Consider the following 19,874-nt stretch of genomic DNA (forward strand, 5'->3'; position numbering starts at 1 on the left):
CCAGGTCGTAATTGTATTTGTTGTATCCAGGACATGAAAATGTGATGCGACTCTCAATGTATTTTTTTTCCTGGTAAAATACTTGATAAATAAATAATAAATAATCTCTCTTGTGGCTACACATTTATCTGTGAGTGAATATGCTGATATGCAGAACAATTTTGCAAGGTGTCCCCGTTTTTCATATTTTGTTAAAACAGAACCCACATATAGAGCAAATCAATATAAAACATATCAAATCAATTATTTTTGCACAATATCTCAAGTCACTTGCCACATTTTGTTAAATAAGCATCAATTGTTCAAATTTTAAAGAATACTATTTTATTTGTACAAAATCCAAAATGGATTTCTCTGAACTCTACTTGTTAGACTCAGCCCCTTTCAATTAATTCCAGAGCGTTGAAATTATACCAGGCATAGATATAAATATATGCAATCTATATTTTATATTATCTGATGTGCATGTCCGCATACTCAGAAATTTGTTATAGACACTCACCACTTTGCTGAGATTGCTATTTTGAAATGATTAAAGCTGCTTGAGAAGCCATATTCACCTGGTACATGGCTAAACTGTGTAAGAGTGGTTACCAAGTGCCATTGACACCACATGTGACATGCGTAGTGTAACCTGTGCATCCACCTGCAGTCAGGAGTGTCATAGGAGGACTTGCATTGAACGTGAGTGAATAGATCAGACAGTGTCCAAAAGACATTGCTGCTCCCAAACACAGTGGAAGTGGGAATGGGGAAATCTTATGCTCCTTCCCTATACTTGTTTACATGCTTTTACTGGCATTAAAAAAACTCTAGTAAAAGTGTGATTTGTAAAACCAGTGGATGACTGTCCTAATATAATTATCTCCCGTTTTGCTATATTTTAATTTAGAAACATTCAATGGCAGTATGTAAGTATAAATCAGGTGCTAGGTGTTGGAGAAAAAAATAACACAATCTAGATCAGATTATACTTTCTTTGGCTAGGGAAAATGTTACCTAAAAAAACATGATTAAAACAAAATGCTATAATTCTACATACATATACAATATTCAGTATGTTTGTTTCTATTTGCACAGTGTTTATATATTGTGCTCTATTGTTGCCTATATTTCTGTGCATCTTGTTTTATTTTAACTAGGTTCACATGCAGCAGAGTGGTTTATGTATGATAATCTATTGCTCCATTAATGGTAAGATATGTGTTACTCTGGCTTTAGGTGCTACCATCTAAATAATAATATATAGTTATAGATAACCAGAGTTGAAAGTTGACATATCAAAGCTACAGAAAAATAAGACGTACAAAGCTTGCACAAAGCAATCGGTTAAGACGTTCAGCTGTGCCTTTACAAATTGATGTGGATAAATCAGTTGTTTTCAGAATTAAAGAAAAGTTCATATTCTGAGTAAGTTTCATAGTTTTAACTGTCCCCATCTCCCTCCCTTTTCCTGTACACTTTGTTCAGCAACTGTATTTCCTCTTGATAGCTGTCTCTGGCCAAATGTTGCCGTTTACTGTTTTGCCGGTGAGCCTCCACAGTGTCTGGAATGGAAATATTTATGTCACTGTCCGGGTTATTGGTTGGAATGAAGAGCGAGTAGGAAGCAGTTTCTCCCAGGTCACAAGAGACAAATCGGTTCTCCTTGCGTGAGTAGCGCAGTGAAGGAGAACGGGCTTGAGTAGAAGATTGACTTATATTGCTGATGATCGATACAGTGTCCATGGCTTCTTCATTGTCACAAATCTCCAGAACTTCTAGGTGAATCTTGACATTGGTGTCTGGAAACTGCGTGGGAGAATCTTCTTTGCTGGGTTCATGGCCTACACTTTTCGACCGGTAGACTTCAATCTTCTTAGATGTAGGAGTAATCTTTTGACCTTCGCTGCTTACTTCGTAGGTAGATAAAGAAAGGGTTTTTCCAGTGGGTGCATGGAGTGACACTGTCCCTTGGAAAGCACACAGTGGTAAAGCCAAAGCCCCTCCAGAGCGCTGAAAAAATAAAACAATTTTAATAACCAGGATAATTTTATACTTTAGTTAAATTACTAGAACATTGACATTCATTTAAACTTAAAATATTTACTCTGTATTGAACAAATTGGGCATTATATAATTAGCACACTGACCAACAAAGAAACAGTAATAATATAAAGATATTGCTATTCTACTAGTCTCAATTTAACTCCTATTTTAATGTGGTTGTTTTTTGATGAGTTTCTGGGCAATCTGTAGGGGCGCTATGCTTTACTACTGGCAGTAAATCTCTTTATTATGTTTCAACTATAGTATAGCTCCAAGATACTAATGAGATATTTATCAAGACATAAAACAACCAAAAAAGGAAGACAAAATCAAAATCAACTATAGACAATAATACTGATAAAAAATGTGTATACTATCAGCAATTGACTGAAAGCAAGCACATAAAATAGAGACAAGAAGGAATGTGAATTAAAGAGCATCAATTCAGACCATACATTATTTAGTCAGAAAAATATGCAGACATTACCAGTATGCTCAAAAGTTTGTTCTTGTTTGTTGTGTTGTTCACTTCAATCCATAACAAAATTAATAAGCCCAACTTATTATAACAGATAGACTTTATATTAATATGCTTTATATGACAGCTGCACCTGTGGCTGTCAAATTAGCCGTTTTAAGGCAAGCACATAGCAAACATACATGCTGCATTCTTGAATTGTTAGTAGGTATTTATCATATATTGTCATGGGTGCAGGCAGAGCCGTAATTTAAACTATTAACGCCTGGGGCGAGAAACAAGAATACCAACCCCCTAGCCCTCAATTTTAACCAAATGAACCTAAAACATGCATAAACTGTGCCCCCCTTCAGCGTTGCACTCTAGGCAGCCGTCCCTATTGTACATCCCTAGTTACAGTCTTGGTTGCAGGTTAGATATCTCTAGTTTTTAAACTGCTCAGGCCTTGGAACTTAGGATTGAAAAAGTGTATGACTACACTTAGCTCATCAGCACAGCTCAGTAGGGAGCTCAGACAGCTCAGTGAGCAAACCAAGGAGACAGCTAAGTGTTGGGTCGTGGAGGTTTCTCAGTACAGAGTTTTACAACTCATTTAGGAGATGTTTTGACCTCAAGGAGGCAGGAAGGTATGGAGCTGAGACAGAGGACCAGTTGTAAACAAGAGAATTGGATTCTGCTAGACATGAGCTAAGTATATTTCCGTGTTTCTGAGAAAAAGATAGAGAGTGACTACAATGACTGGCTAAGGAGGTAACATTAGCAACATAAGGACATTTTTATGTTGAAGCACTAAAGATAAAGTGCTAAGTGGCCTAGCTGTCCACTGGAAATAGAGGCACCAAGAAGTAGGGCCCTGAATAGGGTCTAGGGGCCTGATTCCTCAAGGCACATATCTCTAGATACATGTGCTTTTGAAATCGGAGGCAGGTCTGCTGAGCTCCACTACACAAGACGCTGCAGGATATGTCCAATACCTATGTGAATTATAAATTCGCAAATGAATGCACAGAAAAATTAAAAAAATTAAAGAATTAATGTCATCTGTTAGTAATATAGGCATTAATGATAAAACAATTAAAAAAAGTTTTTTTTTTTACAAAACACATTTTTTTCCCATGAAATACATTTATTAGAATGTTGTTAATCTCTACTGAATGTCATGATCTGCCTGCAGATTTATGCTTTGTATTGGTAGCTCCTGCCTCCAGGACTATTAGACTTTATTATTGTGTATTTGCGGCAGTACCTATGATCACCAGAGGTGCTGCTATCGTGCCTTTCTGGTTTGCATTAGTGGTTAACCTGTTCACCAATTATCCCATGCACCTGGGTGTGTTCTCATTTCCCCTATATATACTTGTCACTCCCAGCATTCATTGCTGGTTATTGTTGTTTCATTCTGTTGTGCCTGCCTTCTGCTGTGCTTGTGGTTTTCATGCTACCTGGGATCTCTCCATATCACCGCTTACCTGCATCAGCCATCTACCCGGTATTTATTCCTGCATTGTCCTGTATGCTCAGTATTACACCATCAGGTTGTAATTCCTGCAATAAACATTGTGTGTTTTCACCTCATTCCTGGCTCCTGAGCTATACTTTGTATTTGAACCGTAACAGTATAACCAGCCAAAAGAAAAAACAGCTTAGGAGTTGTGTGGAAGATATTTTTTCTGGGACCTTTCTCTCCAATTCTTTTTTATTTGTTTTTTGCAACATGTCTGTTTCACAAATCTTGGAATTGCCACTGCTACAAACTTTACAAATGGACATTCTCTTACTACGCTCACAGCTTGCTGAATTTTCCGCTTTACTTGTAGACAGGAGACTGTCTGATTCTGTCTCTCCTAATATAAAAGCTGCTGATCTGTCTCAATCCACATTTTCTGCTGCTGAACCTGTGCAAACAGCACCTCTCAATTATGTTTATACAAATTTGCAGTTTACTAAGAACTGTGGTGTAACAAATTCCCAGTTCACAGGTGGTCCACGCCCCATCTGACCGAAGAGTAGCAGCGGCACAGAATAACAAACAAGTTGTGCCTCTACTGTGCCAGCAATGTACACTTCTTACAGGACTGTCCTCTCTGTATACTATGACAGCCTACTGATCCATCCTCTGTTGTTTCCTCTCCGCATTCCGAATTTGCTTACACTCCACCATTTCTGTTCTCTGGAATGAGACCCAATCTGCCAGCTCCAGCCACCTGTCCTGAGGCGCCAGCTCCAGCCGCCTGTCCTGAGGCACCAGCTCCAGCCGCCTGTCCTGAGGCGCCAACTCCTGCCGCCTGTCCTGAGGCGCCAGCTCCAGCCACCTGTCCTGAGGCGCCAGCTCCAGCCGCCAGTCCTGAGGCGCCAGCCGCTGCCTCCAGTTCCGAGTCTCCAGCCGCTGCCTCCAGTTCCGAGCCTCCAGCCGCTGCCTCCAGTTCCGACTCTCCAGCTCCTGTCTCTGTTTCTGAGCTACAGCCTTCTCCAGATGGGGCGCTGCCCTTAAAGCCTGCTCCAGAAAGGGCGCTATCCTTAAAGCCTGTTACAGAGAGGGTCCTGTCCCTCCACTCTGCTCCAGAAGAGTTGCCAGTCCATGCAGTTCAGCCCGAGTAGCCTGTCCATGCGGTTCAGCCCGAGTTGCCTGTCCATGCGGTTCAGCCCGAGTTGCCACTCTATGCGGTTCAGCTCGAGTTGCCACTCTATGCGTTTCAGCCCGAGTTACCACTTGGTGCTGTCTGCTCTGGAGCTTCTCACAGCGCTGTCTGCTCTGAGGCTTCTCACAGTGCTGTCTGCTCTGAAGCGTCTCACAACGCTGTCCCCTCCGAGGCTTCTCAGAGCGCTGTCCCCTCCGAGGCTTCTCACAGCGCTGTCCCCTCCTAGTCTGCCGCCCGGTCCGGGCCTGCTGCCAAGTCTGCTGCCCGGTCCGGGCCTGCTGCCAAGTCTGCCTCCCGGTCCAGGCCTGCTGCCAAGTCTGCCGCCCGGTCCGGGCCTGCTGCCAAATCTGCCGCCTAGTCCGGGCCTGCTGCCAAGCCTTCCGCCCGGTCCGAGCTATCCGTTGCTGAGGATGTCAAGTCTGACCCGTCACTTTTCTTTGAGGGGTATCTTTTCCAACTTAGTGCCCTTCTGAAGTTTTCCGCTTCATATATTCCCTCTATACCTAGCCTTGTTAATGACCCTAAAAGACTGGTACTCTTTCTTATTTCACATTTTAGAGGAGAGGCTTTGGAATGGATAAACCCATTTATTGAGACGGATCACTCCATCCTATCGGACTTGCAATCCTTTATTAAGGTGGTAATTAGCAAGTTTTCACCATCTCCTGCAGTTCCATTTTGTGGGTCTCCGGTGTATTCGGCAACACTACCCAGCGGAAAAGCCCTAGAACTACCTTTGTGCCCCACCCAGTTGGCTCAGGTCCCAATCCCGAAGAAGTCCCGTAAAAAGGGAGGACGTAAAAAGAAAGGAGGTTCTGCAGTGCTTCAACTTCCATCTGGCATGGTCTCCTTTGCCTCTCCGCCCATGGACGAGGACTTTTCTGCCAGGTCCCCCATTCTGGACTATGATTTCGATGAATTCAGACATTTTTGGTAATTGGGTGTCTGGAATCCGCCCTTAAGGGAGGGGGTACTGTCACGATCTGCCTGTAGCTTTCTGCTTTGTATTGGCAGCTCCTGCCTACAGGACTATTAGACTTTATTATTGTGTATTTGCAGCAGTACCTCTGATCACCAGAGGTGCTGCTATCGTGCCCATCTGGTTTGCATTAGGGGTTAACCTGTTCACCAATTATCCCATGCACCTGGGTGTGTTCTCATTTCCCCTATATATACTTGTCACTCCCAGCATTCATTGCTGGTTATTGTTGTTTCATTCTGTTGTGCCTGCCTTCTGCTGTGCTTGTGGTTTTCATGCTACCTGGGATCTCTCCATATCACCGCTTACCTGCATCAGCCATCTACCCGGTATTTATTCCTGCATTGTTCTGTATGCTCAGTATTACAGGTTGTAATTCCTGCAATAAACATTGTGTGTTTTCACCTCATTCCTGGCTCCAGAGCTATGCTTTGTATTTGAACCATGACACTGAACATTAAATACATTTTTACAGTTGCTTGTGAATGCAAACACATGTTATAGCATGCGTACAAGACTGTCAACACTATTGATCAGCACTTAGACTAGCCCTTTAGCTGGAGCATAGGCAGAAGACTCATTGGAGATTGCTCATTGTAGTAGCTCGCATTCTAACGTGAAACAACTTGCATCCTTAAGTGAACTTAGAGTTTGAAACTCAAATAGGTGACTATTCTCTATCTGTCTACAGTATATCTATCTGTGTGTGAAATCTGTTTGTGTTTGTATCTGTGTTGTGCATTCTTACTAGGTGTTAAAAACTAGGCGTGAAGATAAACTAGAAGGAGGGGTTGAGTCTACAGTAATCAGTTGTCCGAGATTCTATATAAATTATACTTGCCGACTTCAAGTTGGCATCCGGGAGCTTCCTGGGGAAAGTGGGCATTTCAGGGGTGGGGCTATGCAAATCGAGCAATTTTGCCACAGCCCCGCAACGTAATCACGCTAACTTGTCATTTTACAGCGGAGGGCGAAGCCAAATGCTGCAATTCCCCGAGAATCGTGCCATTTTGATCCAATTCTGCCCACTTCCTAGTGAAGTGGGCAGATGCGGGAGGCTGCCATACTGTCCCAGGAGTTTGGGAGACCTACCCGGAATCCGAGAGTCTCCCGGTCATTCTGGGAGAGTTGGCAAGTATGATATAAATAGGCAGAAGACTCATTGGAGCTTGCTCATTGTAGTAGCTTGCATCCTAAAGTGAAAAAACATTGAATTGTGAATTTAAAACACAATCAGGTGAGTTAGAATACAGAAACAGGTGCACATATATTGACACTACCATTAATATCTGACACACTGTTTGGATTAGTGTAGTGCAGTGGATGTAATGCTTTTGTTTTGCGGGAGACATTGTGGAAACTTAGCTACTGTCCAATCTACAAACAATTTTCTTTGTTGCGGGAGGAAATAGCCAAACTGCAGGCAGAGGTATGTAGGATGTTTGTATCCTTGAAGCCACTACTGCCTCAGAGAGCCCCCAGAAGTCATTCTGCCTGGACTACTGTGAGCTCTGAAAGTGGAAAATATCCAGAGGGACACAGAAACATCCCACAAACTATGCCATTGAAAAACTCATACGCTGCTCTTTCAGGGCTGGAATGTACAAATAATACAGGTAACACAGAACATGAGGATATGGGGACTTCTAACTAGTGTAACAGGAAAATTAAATCTCCAAAAAGAACTACACTTCCTTTGGGGGATTCTATTATAAAAGGCCTAAATCTGGGAAAAGCTACTGAAGTACAAATGAGGCGCTTACCTGGAGCCACAGCTCCAAGGGATAAATAGCGCATGTTAGGAATTTTGAAAGGAGCAAAAAAAGATGGGGTGGTGGATGTCATTGTAAATTAGGGACAAATGACCTGGCTAATGCTGAAGTCTTGGCAGTAAAAGATGAATTTACAAAGTTAGGGACTGTTCCAAAACAGGTGGCAACCACTGTAACTTTTTCAGCAGTATTGCCAGTGCATAGAGCTGAGTACAGAACTCACTGCATTAGAAACTTTAATGTGTGGCAAAAGAAGTGGTTTTATGAGGAGAGATTTGGATTAATAGACCACAGTCATGCCACCTGGCAAGAAAGTGGCCTTTACAAAAGTGACGGCCTGCACCCATTTTCAAGGGGAATCAGAATACTAAGTGAGCAGTTTGTAAGCTTCATCAGGAACTATTTAAACTAGCAGAGAGGGGCAGTTAACTAAACAGGAATAAAGCAATCTTCTCCCCCAACCAAGAGGTATTGTTTCTGCAGACTAATAGTACAAGAAACATATCAACAGCAACAGAAGACAATGCAGATCAAAACCAAATAAACATAGAGAGAAATAAACATAGAAACATAGATGATAGGAACAGAAGATGCACAAGCAAAACTCTTAGAGCTATATGTGCAAATGCTAGGAGATTAGGAAACAAAATGACTGGGACATAGCTATATCAGGATATACTTATTTAGGAAGGACAGAGTGGGAAGAATCGGAGGAGGGGTAGCAATGTATGTGAAAAAAAGCATAAATACTACTTTAATACAAAGTATTGAAGAAAAAACTGAGGCCCTTTGGGTGACCAAAGAAATGGGGGACAAGGCTATTCTTCATACTGGGGTGATCTATAGACCACCAGATCAGAAAGAAGAACTGGACAGGAACTTCTTGCAGGCCATCATTAAAATGGCATTGAAAGGAGAAGTAATAATAATGGGAGACTGTTGTGAATTGGGAGGGGTCTTTTGCAAGTTCCACTAGAAGTAGGGACATTTTGAATTTCTTGCAGGGAGCATCCCTCAAGCAAATGGTGAGGGAGCCTACTCGCAAAGACGCAATATTAGATTTAGTTCTTACAAATGGTGACAGAATATCTGATTTAAATGTGGGTTAGAACCTAGTATTCAGTGACCATCAAGCAGTATAGTTTAGTATAATGACAGAGACCGACTTATACCACACAAAAACAAAGGTATTAGATTTTAGGAAGACTGACTTTGTAGAGATGGGAAAATGTGTAAGTGACTCTTTGGCAGAGTGGAAGAACTTAAAAGTAGTGCAGGAGATTTGGGAAAAAATAAAAAGTGCAATACTTAAAGCAACAGCCCTTTGTATCAAAAGGGTTAAGAAAAGTACAAAGAAAAGGAAGCCAGTGTGGTTTGCAAAAGAAGTAGCGAGTATAGTGAAAGCAAAAAATGGCTTTTAGGAAATATAAGCAGACTTAGAATAATAAGGATAAAGAGGTGTATCTTGTTAAACAGTAGGAGGCTGAGAAGGTAATCAGACGTGCAAAGGCCAAAGCTGAAGAGAATATGGCCCAGTCAGTAGGTATAGAGGGGGGGAAACTTTTTTTAGGTATGTTGTGAACATAGAGAGCTTGCAGTTATTTATAAGGGATAAATCATAACTGCAGTGTAAATAGGTTATATCAAATGGATCCATTGATAAGTTTAGTTAAAGTGTAAAATGTGAAGTCAGAGAGTCTGATGTAAATGTATTGGATGACTTTGCACATCTCAGTGTGAGAAGATAGAAGTGACACCTGGTGGCAGCTTCAAAGAGCTCCCACGGTGATATATATAGCCTGGTTGTGACACCTGAATAGAGTTTAGGTACCACTCAGCGTGTGGCTGGGCGGTTCCCACGAAAGCTGCCCCTGCCGGCTACAGCCAATGTGGGAAATGCTACACCTACATCTATCCATTCAGCACTGTCAAGTGCTCAACATTTCCATTCTCTTCACTCTAGCATGCTAGATCGCTTATTTCAGTTCACCGAACCGCTGTTTGCGAGGGATACCTAGAGCGTGCATACGCTACCTCCGTTACACACAGGCTGTGTGTCTGCGCCCTGCACCACTGTATAAACTGAAGGCAGGAGACGCTGTCAGTTTGTAGGAGGGACCCCCGCCCAGCGTACATCCACTACCAAGCGTCATCAACTCACCGAACCGCTGTCTGCGAGGGATTCCTAGAGCGTGCATACGCTACCTCCGTTAAACACAGGCTGTGTGTCTGCGCCTTGCACCACTGTATAAACTGAAGGCAGGAGACGCTGTCAGTTTGTAGGAGGGACCCCCGCCCAGCGTACATCCACTACCAAGCGTCATCAACTCACCGAACCGCTGTCTGTGAGGGATTCCTAGAGCGTGCATACGCTACCTCCGTTAAACACAGGCTGTGTGTCTGCGCCTTGCACCACTGTATAAACTGAAGGCAGGAGACGCTGTCAGTTTGTAGGAGGGACCCCCGCCCAGCGTACATCTACTACCAAGCAACATCAAGTAAGTTACCCTGGATTTCCAAACAGACTGTTTTGGGACATATTTTTTTTTCATACAAACTTTCTTTTAACATTGCCTCCATGGACATGACCTCTAGGTCCGCTTAGTGCACTCATTCAAATGACAGTACCGTTTTGGGACATTTGGGACATTTGATTCATTTCTTTCAACAGGGTTGAAAGGGCATCTGTCTATATTGACGAATTGGACATTTTTATAACACGGGTTACACCACCCAGTGGACATTGATGTGTACGGACTGATACCATTTCACCATCTGTCCATATATGTATATTTTTGTTTGATTCATACATTGTTTACATAGTGTCTATGTTACATCTTCCTTGGTTCCGGCCGGAACACTCATCCTATACATTATGTTAAATAAATAACATCAACCACCCCTTTTTGCCACACATGCTTTACCTTCTAGCACCCAGAACCTGATATACCGCGTATCAATCCCTTTTGGGAGGGTAGGGATTCCCTCCTGTCCATTTGCAGGTTCTACTCTTTGGCTGCTTTATACATATAAAGATAGCGCAATTGTTCATTTCTAATGTGGGAAATGCTACAGAGATTTTTCATCAAGAGCCCCCGTTTACTCTGCTGGGGAAAGGGGATGATGCTAGCAGCGTACTACCAGAGGCTGTAAAGAAATTGCTACTAAATGAGGCTGATTGTAAAGAGGACATAATTGTTGTGAAGACTATTTCTGTGGGAGAAATGGAAGTGTCTGAAAATATTCCCACAAATGTCTTAGTAGGTACTGATCCTGGACGATTAATTTCTCAGTATGTTCCTGCAAATGTTACTCCCGCTATCTCTAATTCTGTTTTACTGTGTGACTCATCTCAGGTAGTATTGGATAATGCTGAACCTGGCAATGATGTGACTTTGTGTAAAGAACCCGAAATGCTCTGTGATCATTTTGCATCTAGTAATGTGCTAGTGAAATGTGAGGGTGACAAGCGGATAGGTGCCAGTGTTAACTCTGGCAATTATGATGATTTATGGGAAGAACCTGAGGTAATAGGGGATAATTTGGAAACCCCTGATAGTGTAATTAAGCCAATGCCACACATGTCATTGTGTTAGAATCAGCTGAGAATACCAACATTTTTTTTCCCAGGCAGCAGGATGTGACAGGGAAAGGGAATGCCTAAAGAGTGTAATGATTTCAATGCCACCCATGTTACAGTATCAGAACCTGCTGTGAGTAACCACGTTTTTCCCCAGGCACCAGGATGTGACAGGGAAAGGGTATCTTCTATTGTACCTGAAGTGAGTAATGATGTTAATGCCAAAACTAGTATTGCATTAGAATCTACACATGTTCTTCCACTGACATCTTGTCATGACGTAGGGAAAGATGACAGTGTTACTGCAAATATTGGCATTGATTCTGGTGTAGATAATATGCGTGCTAGAAATGGGACAGATGACAATGTGATTAATTCTGTTGTGTTAGAGAAAGACAATGTTTCTACCCAGATATGATGCTTAGAAAATGGGGTACAAGGTAAATGGGAGGGAGGGCAGAGTGAAGATGTGTGTTCTGTGCCTGAACCAGCTGTACCCAGGGGTGTTGAGAATGTGGGGGAGACACATAGATCTGACCAACGGGAATTAGCAAGTTACAGCAATCCTTACTTTGTTGCTGGGACCTATAGTTCGAATGTTCACCACTCAGATCTCCATCTGAGTTCTGACCATTCGCCTGAGTTTTCTATAGAGACAAGGGGGTCAGTTGCTAGCCCACACTCACTTGGTCAACAGTCTAACGGTTTAAAGGAGGTAGATGAGGGCCCCAAACTCCCTGTTAATTTACACCCCCATATAGATAAGTTCAAGTGGGAGGGGAGTGTCCTATTCAGTAGCCCCCAGATAAGAATTGCATAGTGTGTCCCATAGACAGGGAATTTTGTAACTGGGGAGCAGGACAGAGTGGAAGTAGGTCTTCTGCTGTGCCAGGATTAAAGGGTTCCCACTTACAGGATTTTTTGTGGGAGGGAGGCGTTCTCCCAAGCAGCACCCACAAAGAGACACAGTCAGTGAGAGGTACAGAGAGGGTAGATAAGAATGCAGAGGTTAGCGCACAGATATTGAAGGACCAGAAATCCCAGCTAAATGAGATATTTAACCCCTTCTTAACCCTTCTTCCCAGAGAACCTATTGAGACCCAGCTAACAGCTATTCCATTTGAACCAGGTAGAATCTGTGGAAGATGGCTTGGGCAATGACCTGTCAGTCAATCCTCATGCCAGCTCTTAAAAAGGGAAGGTGTCATGAACATAGAGAGCTTGCAGTTATTTATAAGGGATAAATCATAACTGCAGTATAAATAGGTTATATCAAATGAATCCATTGATAAGTTTATTTAAAGTGTAAAATGTGAAGTCAGAGAGTCTGATAAATGTATTGGATGGTTTTGCACATCCCAGTGTGAGAAGATAGGAGTGTCACTGGGGCAGCTTCAAAGAGCTCCTGCGGTGAGATATAGCCTGGTTGTGACACCTGAATAGACGTTTAGGTGCCGCGCAGTATTTGGTCTGGCTCAAGGAGGCCATGTGCTGACATAGGCTATATGTAGTATAGACAAAAATAATTCAGTTTTAAAATATGCCACTTAAAATCAGTAAAAGTAGTGATCAACCACATATTCCTCAATAGCATGAGGAAGGGCAGCTCATATGTTGAATTAAGAATTCTGCCCCACAGAGAAATGAAGGAAATAAGTGTAAGCTCTGCAATTACACTGTATTTAGACGTGTTTGATATCAAAAGATGGACAGAGTCATAGGGGATTTATTAATGATAAAATTGGATCGATGTGAGGCTCTACAAAAAAGTTACATCACATAGTAGAATTGATTAGTAAATCAGGCAACATGCACATGGTGATTGAAAAAGTGGCATGGGCCACAACCCCCTATTGGCATTAAACACAGCCCCTGTGAAGACCATACCATCCATTGCCTGTTTAGAAAAGACAGATTGCTTGGCTGGATTAACTCTTTAGAAACCAGTGTGTGAACGGTTAGCTGTTTAGCTACCTGAGCACAGAGTGTGCACAATTGGGTGATTAAGTCATAGGTTTGCTCCGGACCTTATACGTAGCTGGTGGCAGTTGCTGAGCGGTGTGAAGCATGTGTCTGTGTTGGGAAAAGGGACCAGCAAAATCTGTAGCCTTAGAGAGAGGTGAGCGTGAGATTTGGGTTGGAATCCTGTGTGTTCCCTTACAGTAAGCTTCCAAGTCACAAGTGCGCAGAGGGCGGTTTGTAACAGATAAAGGGGTTCAGGAGAGGTTTCCTGACAAAATAGATGTGATATATTGTATGACTGTTGGAATATATGATAAGATATCTAATCAGGGAGTAGCTAGAGGGGCTTATCCCTGACAAGGTATATAAGAGAAGGGAGAAAAACAAAAGAAGGAATAATAAGAATAAAGACAGAGAGTGAGAGTCTTGTTGAGGAAGACAAGAAAATAACAGATCATCTTAATATTTATTTTTGCTTAGTATTCCCTACAGAAAGAGCAGGAAATAGACCACAGTTAAGTTACTCATAAAAATGAGGTAGGTACAAGTATATTTATGGAGGAGAAGGTCCTAACACTGAAAACTAAAAGTGGATAAATCAATGGGGCCAGATGGAATACATCCAAGGATACTAAAAGAACTTAAATGGGTGCTGGTAACACCATTAACAGAATTATTCAATCAGTCACTAGCTACAGGAGTAATTCGAGAAGACTGGAAAAAATCAGATGTAGTTCCACTGCACAAAGCAAGGAAGAGGCAAGCAACTACAGACCAGTGAGCCTTACATCAGTAGTAGGACAACTGATGGAAACACTCTTAAAAAAATATTTGTAGAATATCTCAAATCCAGTAACTTACAGGATCCCAATCAGTCTTCTTGACTTTTTTGACTGGGTGACTAAAGTAATAGATCAAGGAGGGGCTGTAGATGTAGCTTATCTGGATTTCAGTAAGGATTTTGACACTGTCCCACATCGCAGACTGTTAAATAAACTTGAAAGCTTGGGATTGGATTCTAAGATGGTTGAATTAATAATATCTTGGTTGCAGGATATAAAACAGAACGTTTTAGTATTTACAGCAGGGAAAGGTTACCAGTGCAGTACTGTTGCTTGGACCAGTGCTTTTTAATATCTTTATTGGTAACATTGCAAATGGTATTAATGGGAAAGTATGACTTTTTGCAGATGACACAAAGATATGCAACAAGGTAGACACACCAGGAGGGATAAAACAAATAATTGATGATCCAGTTAGACTAGATAAATGGTCAAGACAGTAGCAACTACAGTTTAATGGCAAAAATGCAAATTCGTGCACTTGGGTATCAAAAAACCAATGGCTAAATATAGTATTAATGGCACTATAATGGAAACTACTGATGAGGAAAGGGATCTAGGAGTCACTATTTCAGATTACTTAAAGGCAAGTAAGCAATGTAACAAAGCAATGAGGAAGGCCAGTCAGATGTTTGGTTGCATAGGGAGAGAAATAAAGAAGTAAGAATGCCACTGTATAGGTCATTGGTACGGCCTCATCTAGAATACTGTGTTCAGTTCTGGAGGTCATATTTCCATTAGGAAAGAAATACATTAGAGACTGTACAAAGAAGGGCAACTAAAATGGTGCATGACCTACATCACAAAACTTACCCGGAAAGACTAAAATATTTTAATATGTATAGTTTGGAGCAGAGAAGGGAAAAGGGGGCATGAAAGAAACATTCAAATATATCAAGGGTTTTAACAAGGTACAGGGGGAAACATTCTTCAAAGGAAGAGAAATATTAGAACACGAGGACATGGAGTGGACAAGTGGAATAGCCTCCCATCAGATGTGGTAGAAGCTATTACTGTACAGTAGAGCAATTTAAACATGTTTGGGATAGATATAAGGATATCCTTACAAAGATTAAAGGACCAAATAGGGTTTGAGGTTACCATAGGTTAGTTTAAAAAATGGACAGACTAGATGGGCCAAGCGATTCTTCTCTGCTGTCAAATTCTATGTTTCAAGAGATGCATGCGCAGAGTGATTTTGCGAATGATACGCTCAAAATTGACAGATAGGCGCCTTGATGAATCAGGCCCCAATGTCATTTTGTAATATAGTTACTAACAAGGCTAATTCATGTTCAAAAGTCTGAGTTTATATAATTGGCATAATTGAGACCCATATATATATATATATATATATATATATATATATATATATATATATATCTAATATATAAAAGAGAAAATTTGTCCTTCTGTCCTTCTGTCTGTCTTTCTATACAAATCCACATTTTTCAAGCGAAGATCATGAAATTTTGCATACGAGTGTATTAAAACATGACGGAGGCAACTAAAAAAATTTAAATTTGAAATTCATTACGGGGTGGGGGTGGCGAGGGGGGTAACACCTAAAAATCATCGAAAACGACCATAACTCTGGAATGTCTGGAACAATTTACACCAAACCTGGTACACATATGACTTACAGTCTGACAACAAATATTGTGGGGGCAAGACACCCCTAGCACTCCTAAGGGTGGGGGTGGCGAAGGGGGTAACACCTAAAAATCATCAAAAACGACCATAACTCTGGAATGTCTGGAACAATTTACACCAAACCTGGTACACATATGACTTACAGTCTGACAACACATATTGTGGGGGCAAGACACCCCTAGCACTCCTAAGGGTGGGGGTGGCGAGGGGGGTAACACCTAAAAATCATCGAAAACGACCATAACTCTGGAATGTCTGGAACAATTTACACCAAACCTGGTACACATATGACTTATAGTCTGACAACAAATATTGTGGGGGCAAGACACCCATAGCACTCCTAAGGGTGGGGGTGGCGAGGGGGGTAACACCTAAAAATCATCGAAAACGACCATAACTCTGGAATGTCTGGAACAATGTCTTGGAAGAAGTTCCAAAAAAAAGGGGAAATATATTTTTTCTGGATGCACCTGGAGGAACAGGTAAGACGTTTCTCATCAAGTTATTACTTGCTAAAATTCGAGTACATTCCAAAATAGCTATTGCTGTGGCCTCTTCTGGAATTTCTGCAACTTTGCTCCCTGGTGGAAGAACAGCACATTCAGCTTTCAAGTTACCGCTTAATCTGGCCCAAAGTGAAACTCCCGTCTGCAATATCACTAAACGAACAGAAAAAGCTCAGATTCTGCAGCAATGTCAGGTCATTGTATGGGATGAATGCACCATGTCACACAAAAATGCTTTACAGGCCCTCAATCAAACACTTCAATTTTTAAGAGGCAATGATTTACTAATGGGTGGAGTCACTGTTGTATTGGCTGGAGATTTTCGACAAACATTGCCGGTCATTCCAAAAGAAACAATGGCGGATGAAATTAATGCATGCCTTAAATCATCCCATCTTTGCAGGCATGTTCGCACTTTGCGACTAACCACAAATATGAGAGTTTCTCTGCATGGCAACACAATGGACGGTCAGTTTGCTGATCATTTGTTAAATATTGGAAATGGTTTAATGCCGCTTCATCCAGTAACTGGTCTCTTCAAACTCAGAGAAACACTTTGTAACACAGTTGTGTCTTAAAATTCTTTAAATCCCGGGCAACGCCGGGTATTCTGCTAGTATATTATATATACATACACATACAATGTAATTACAAGATATCTAAATTGCGCTTAACCCGATATTTGGTAAATGTCAAAAAGTCTGATAAAGTCTATACTTAAAAGCACCTCCACGTGTACAGGTGGCAGCCAACCAGAATTCTGTAATAGTAGTAGACCTTACTGCATTCATCTGACTAGCTTAAGACCTCTAGCCCTCTCTTTCTGTGTTCACCTGAAGGCACTGACACCACACACCTGTATTTTTCACTGTAAACTACAAGGGCTCCTATCTGCAAGCTGACTGAGAGTGGAAGACACAGCAAAAGAAAGGAGTTTTCTGGCCAACTGATACAGAAAATATAGACCACAATAGAGATAAATTTCCATATTCCACAGACAGATGTTTTAGAACTACTTACCATAACAACAGACCTTGCTGGATTCTTCATGTGATTGGTTACTACAGATAAGTGGATAATCCTTATATATCTGGTACGCTCACATACATATAAGGTGGAGGTGGTGTTACTGTATAAGACGTGATATTAATCTGTATGACCTAATTTACTAAACCAGAAGGCATCATATGCTTTCATCCTCTATATCTATCTATCTATATAAATATATATATATATATATATATATATATATATATATATATATATATATATAAATGTTATTGAAAATTTAGAAAAGTGGCTTGTATACAGTGGTATGCCACAGTGGCACTTCTCCCTTCTGCTTTACTTGGATGGCACTTTAGGTGGTTTCAAGGTATAGGGGAGAGGTGGGACAGGCAATGAAAAGACATAGGAGGAGGCGCGAGTGCACAACAGACAATACACAGGCAGAAAAAGGGCAAATCAGTTTTCCATAGTATTCAATTTCCTCAGAGAGATAGCTTCTATTATAGTGATATTTATTACATTTGTTACAGTTCAGCATGGATTTAGAGAAAAGAGCGGCATGGGGCTCTATGTATCTAAGCAAAAATGACGGAAAGATCTGCAAATTGCTCCATATTTACCAGTTTGCATAGCTGTCGATTGGGGAAGTGTCTGTAGGCTATGGGCTAGGGTGCATATACATTGTAATGATATTAACTATTACCATGTGGCCTGTTGTGCTGTCCTCTCTCTAATCTTCCATCACCTCTGAGTAGCTTCCCTTCAACATTTGTCCCTTTCTATCACTTGGCTATCGCACTGCTACTGCTCCTGCTATTTTTATTCCTAGATCATTCTACAAAACTTTTCTCACTAAGGATTTTCATTTTTAATGATGGAAAGCCAGACAAAGAAACTTGTATGCAGGTCCTGATACTCATAAGCCCTGATCCTGTAAATGAATCATATCATATGCTCTAGAATTCACTTTTGGACTATTACTGCAAACAGCGGTATTATATAACTACAGTGTTTCTCACTTACTCTCAATCAATATGACAGTCTGTCTGGATTATATTTCAGCTATTATGTCCTTTAGAAAGTAGGACACAATTTTCACTTATGGGTCAAATTTAGCAGTGCATTAAATTTTAACAAGCTTAAATATCCCTAATATTAAAAGTAACAAAGCAGTGAAAAAATGTCCTTACTGCTCTTTTGACAGTGACAATGAACATAGGGAATATTTCTAATTTTAGTTCTATGAAGCATTTCAAATTTGGTTCGGCAAACTCAAGAAGCCAGATATAAATTGTATCTAAAAATCCTCAGGGGGGATTCTTATAGTCCTCAATTTTAGCAGACTGAAAATGGCTGTGTGTCCTTCCACAAACTAAATAATGCGCCTTAAAATGTACCCTCTCAAACCCTTCATCTTTAGTCATTTTGCTTTTTCAATATCCCTTAAAACTAGCTGCATACCCTGTACTTAGCAATCAATACCCTCACTCCGGCCAACTCCTTCCACCGGCTTGTATAAACTTCTTCTTGTAAAACTCACCATATTGCTCAGCAAACTGATGCACATTGGTGGAAATCTAGGTCCACTAGCACAAATCGAGGTGTATGTTTTCATCAAAAAGGGTTTTGCGCTGTACCTTGGCTGCTTTGCGTAAGACGCAGCATCCCAGAAATGCTATTTTGTACTCCTATAGTCAAGGACTTATGTGCCATAGGGCGAGGTGAGTACTGTGCCTCGGACAGTGTCCTGAAAGGGACGGAAGTGGAGGTTCTCTAAATTTGCTTTTATTACGATAAAATTCTTAACATTTAGTCCATTCCTAGTGTCTGGAAACCCCTTTCCTGTCTGGGACGCGTCCCTCCTTCTATGTGCGGATTACAAGTAGATATCACATGAGACGCGCACCATGTGATAGGTGCCGTCCCATGTGAGCAGCGAAGAAAGTGCATCTGGAAGCAGCTGAAAGGTAAGTGTGAGGGCAGCGGGTGAGGTGGTGGGGGCCGATGTCAATTGTGTATGTGTGTGATGACACAGGGGGCTTGTGGCAATGTAGTGTGTGAGTGTGTGTTGGCACAGGGGGGGCTTGTGGCAATGTAATTGTGATGACACAGGGGGCTTGTGGCAATGTAGTGTGTGTGATGGTACAGGGGGCTTGTGTGTGTATGTAATGGTTAATTAATGGGAGCTATTTTATTTGTGGGGTGATGGTGGGGCAATTTAATTTAATAGTGGGGTTGGTGCAGACTCATTAATGTAGGGTGGTATGATTAATTTAATGTTGTGGTGGTTTGGGAGCTATTAATTGAATGTATGGCTGAGTTTGAGAAGAAGGATTGCTATTTCTTAAAAGTGAATGCAAGCTATTTAATATCTGGGAGGAAATAGGCTTATTTCTTAAATGTGATTACTATTAATTTAATGTTGGG

General features: G+C 41.3%; 1 protein-coding gene across 1 annotated transcript in view; it reads right to left on the reverse strand.

The window, feature by feature from the left end:
• Positions 1-555: 555 nt before the first annotated feature.
• Positions 556-19,874, reverse strand: part of GPR149 (G protein-coupled receptor 149) — a 79,677-nt gene continuing 60,358 nt past the window's right edge. Inside the window, exon 4 of the mRNA XM_075202023.1 lies at positions 556-1,995. Within this exon, the coding sequence (XP_075058124.1) occupies positions 1,426-1,995 (570 nt within the window). The 3' untranslated portion in view covers positions 556-1,425. The remainder of the gene's footprint in view (positions 1,996-19,874) is intronic.

The sequence above is a fragment of the Mixophyes fleayi genome, chromosome 3 (genome assembly GCF_038048845.1).
Source record: "Mixophyes fleayi isolate aMixFle1 chromosome 3, aMixFle1.hap1, whole genome shotgun sequence".
NCBI classification, from domain to species: Eukaryota; Metazoa; Chordata; class Amphibia; order Anura; family Limnodynastidae; genus Mixophyes; species Mixophyes fleayi.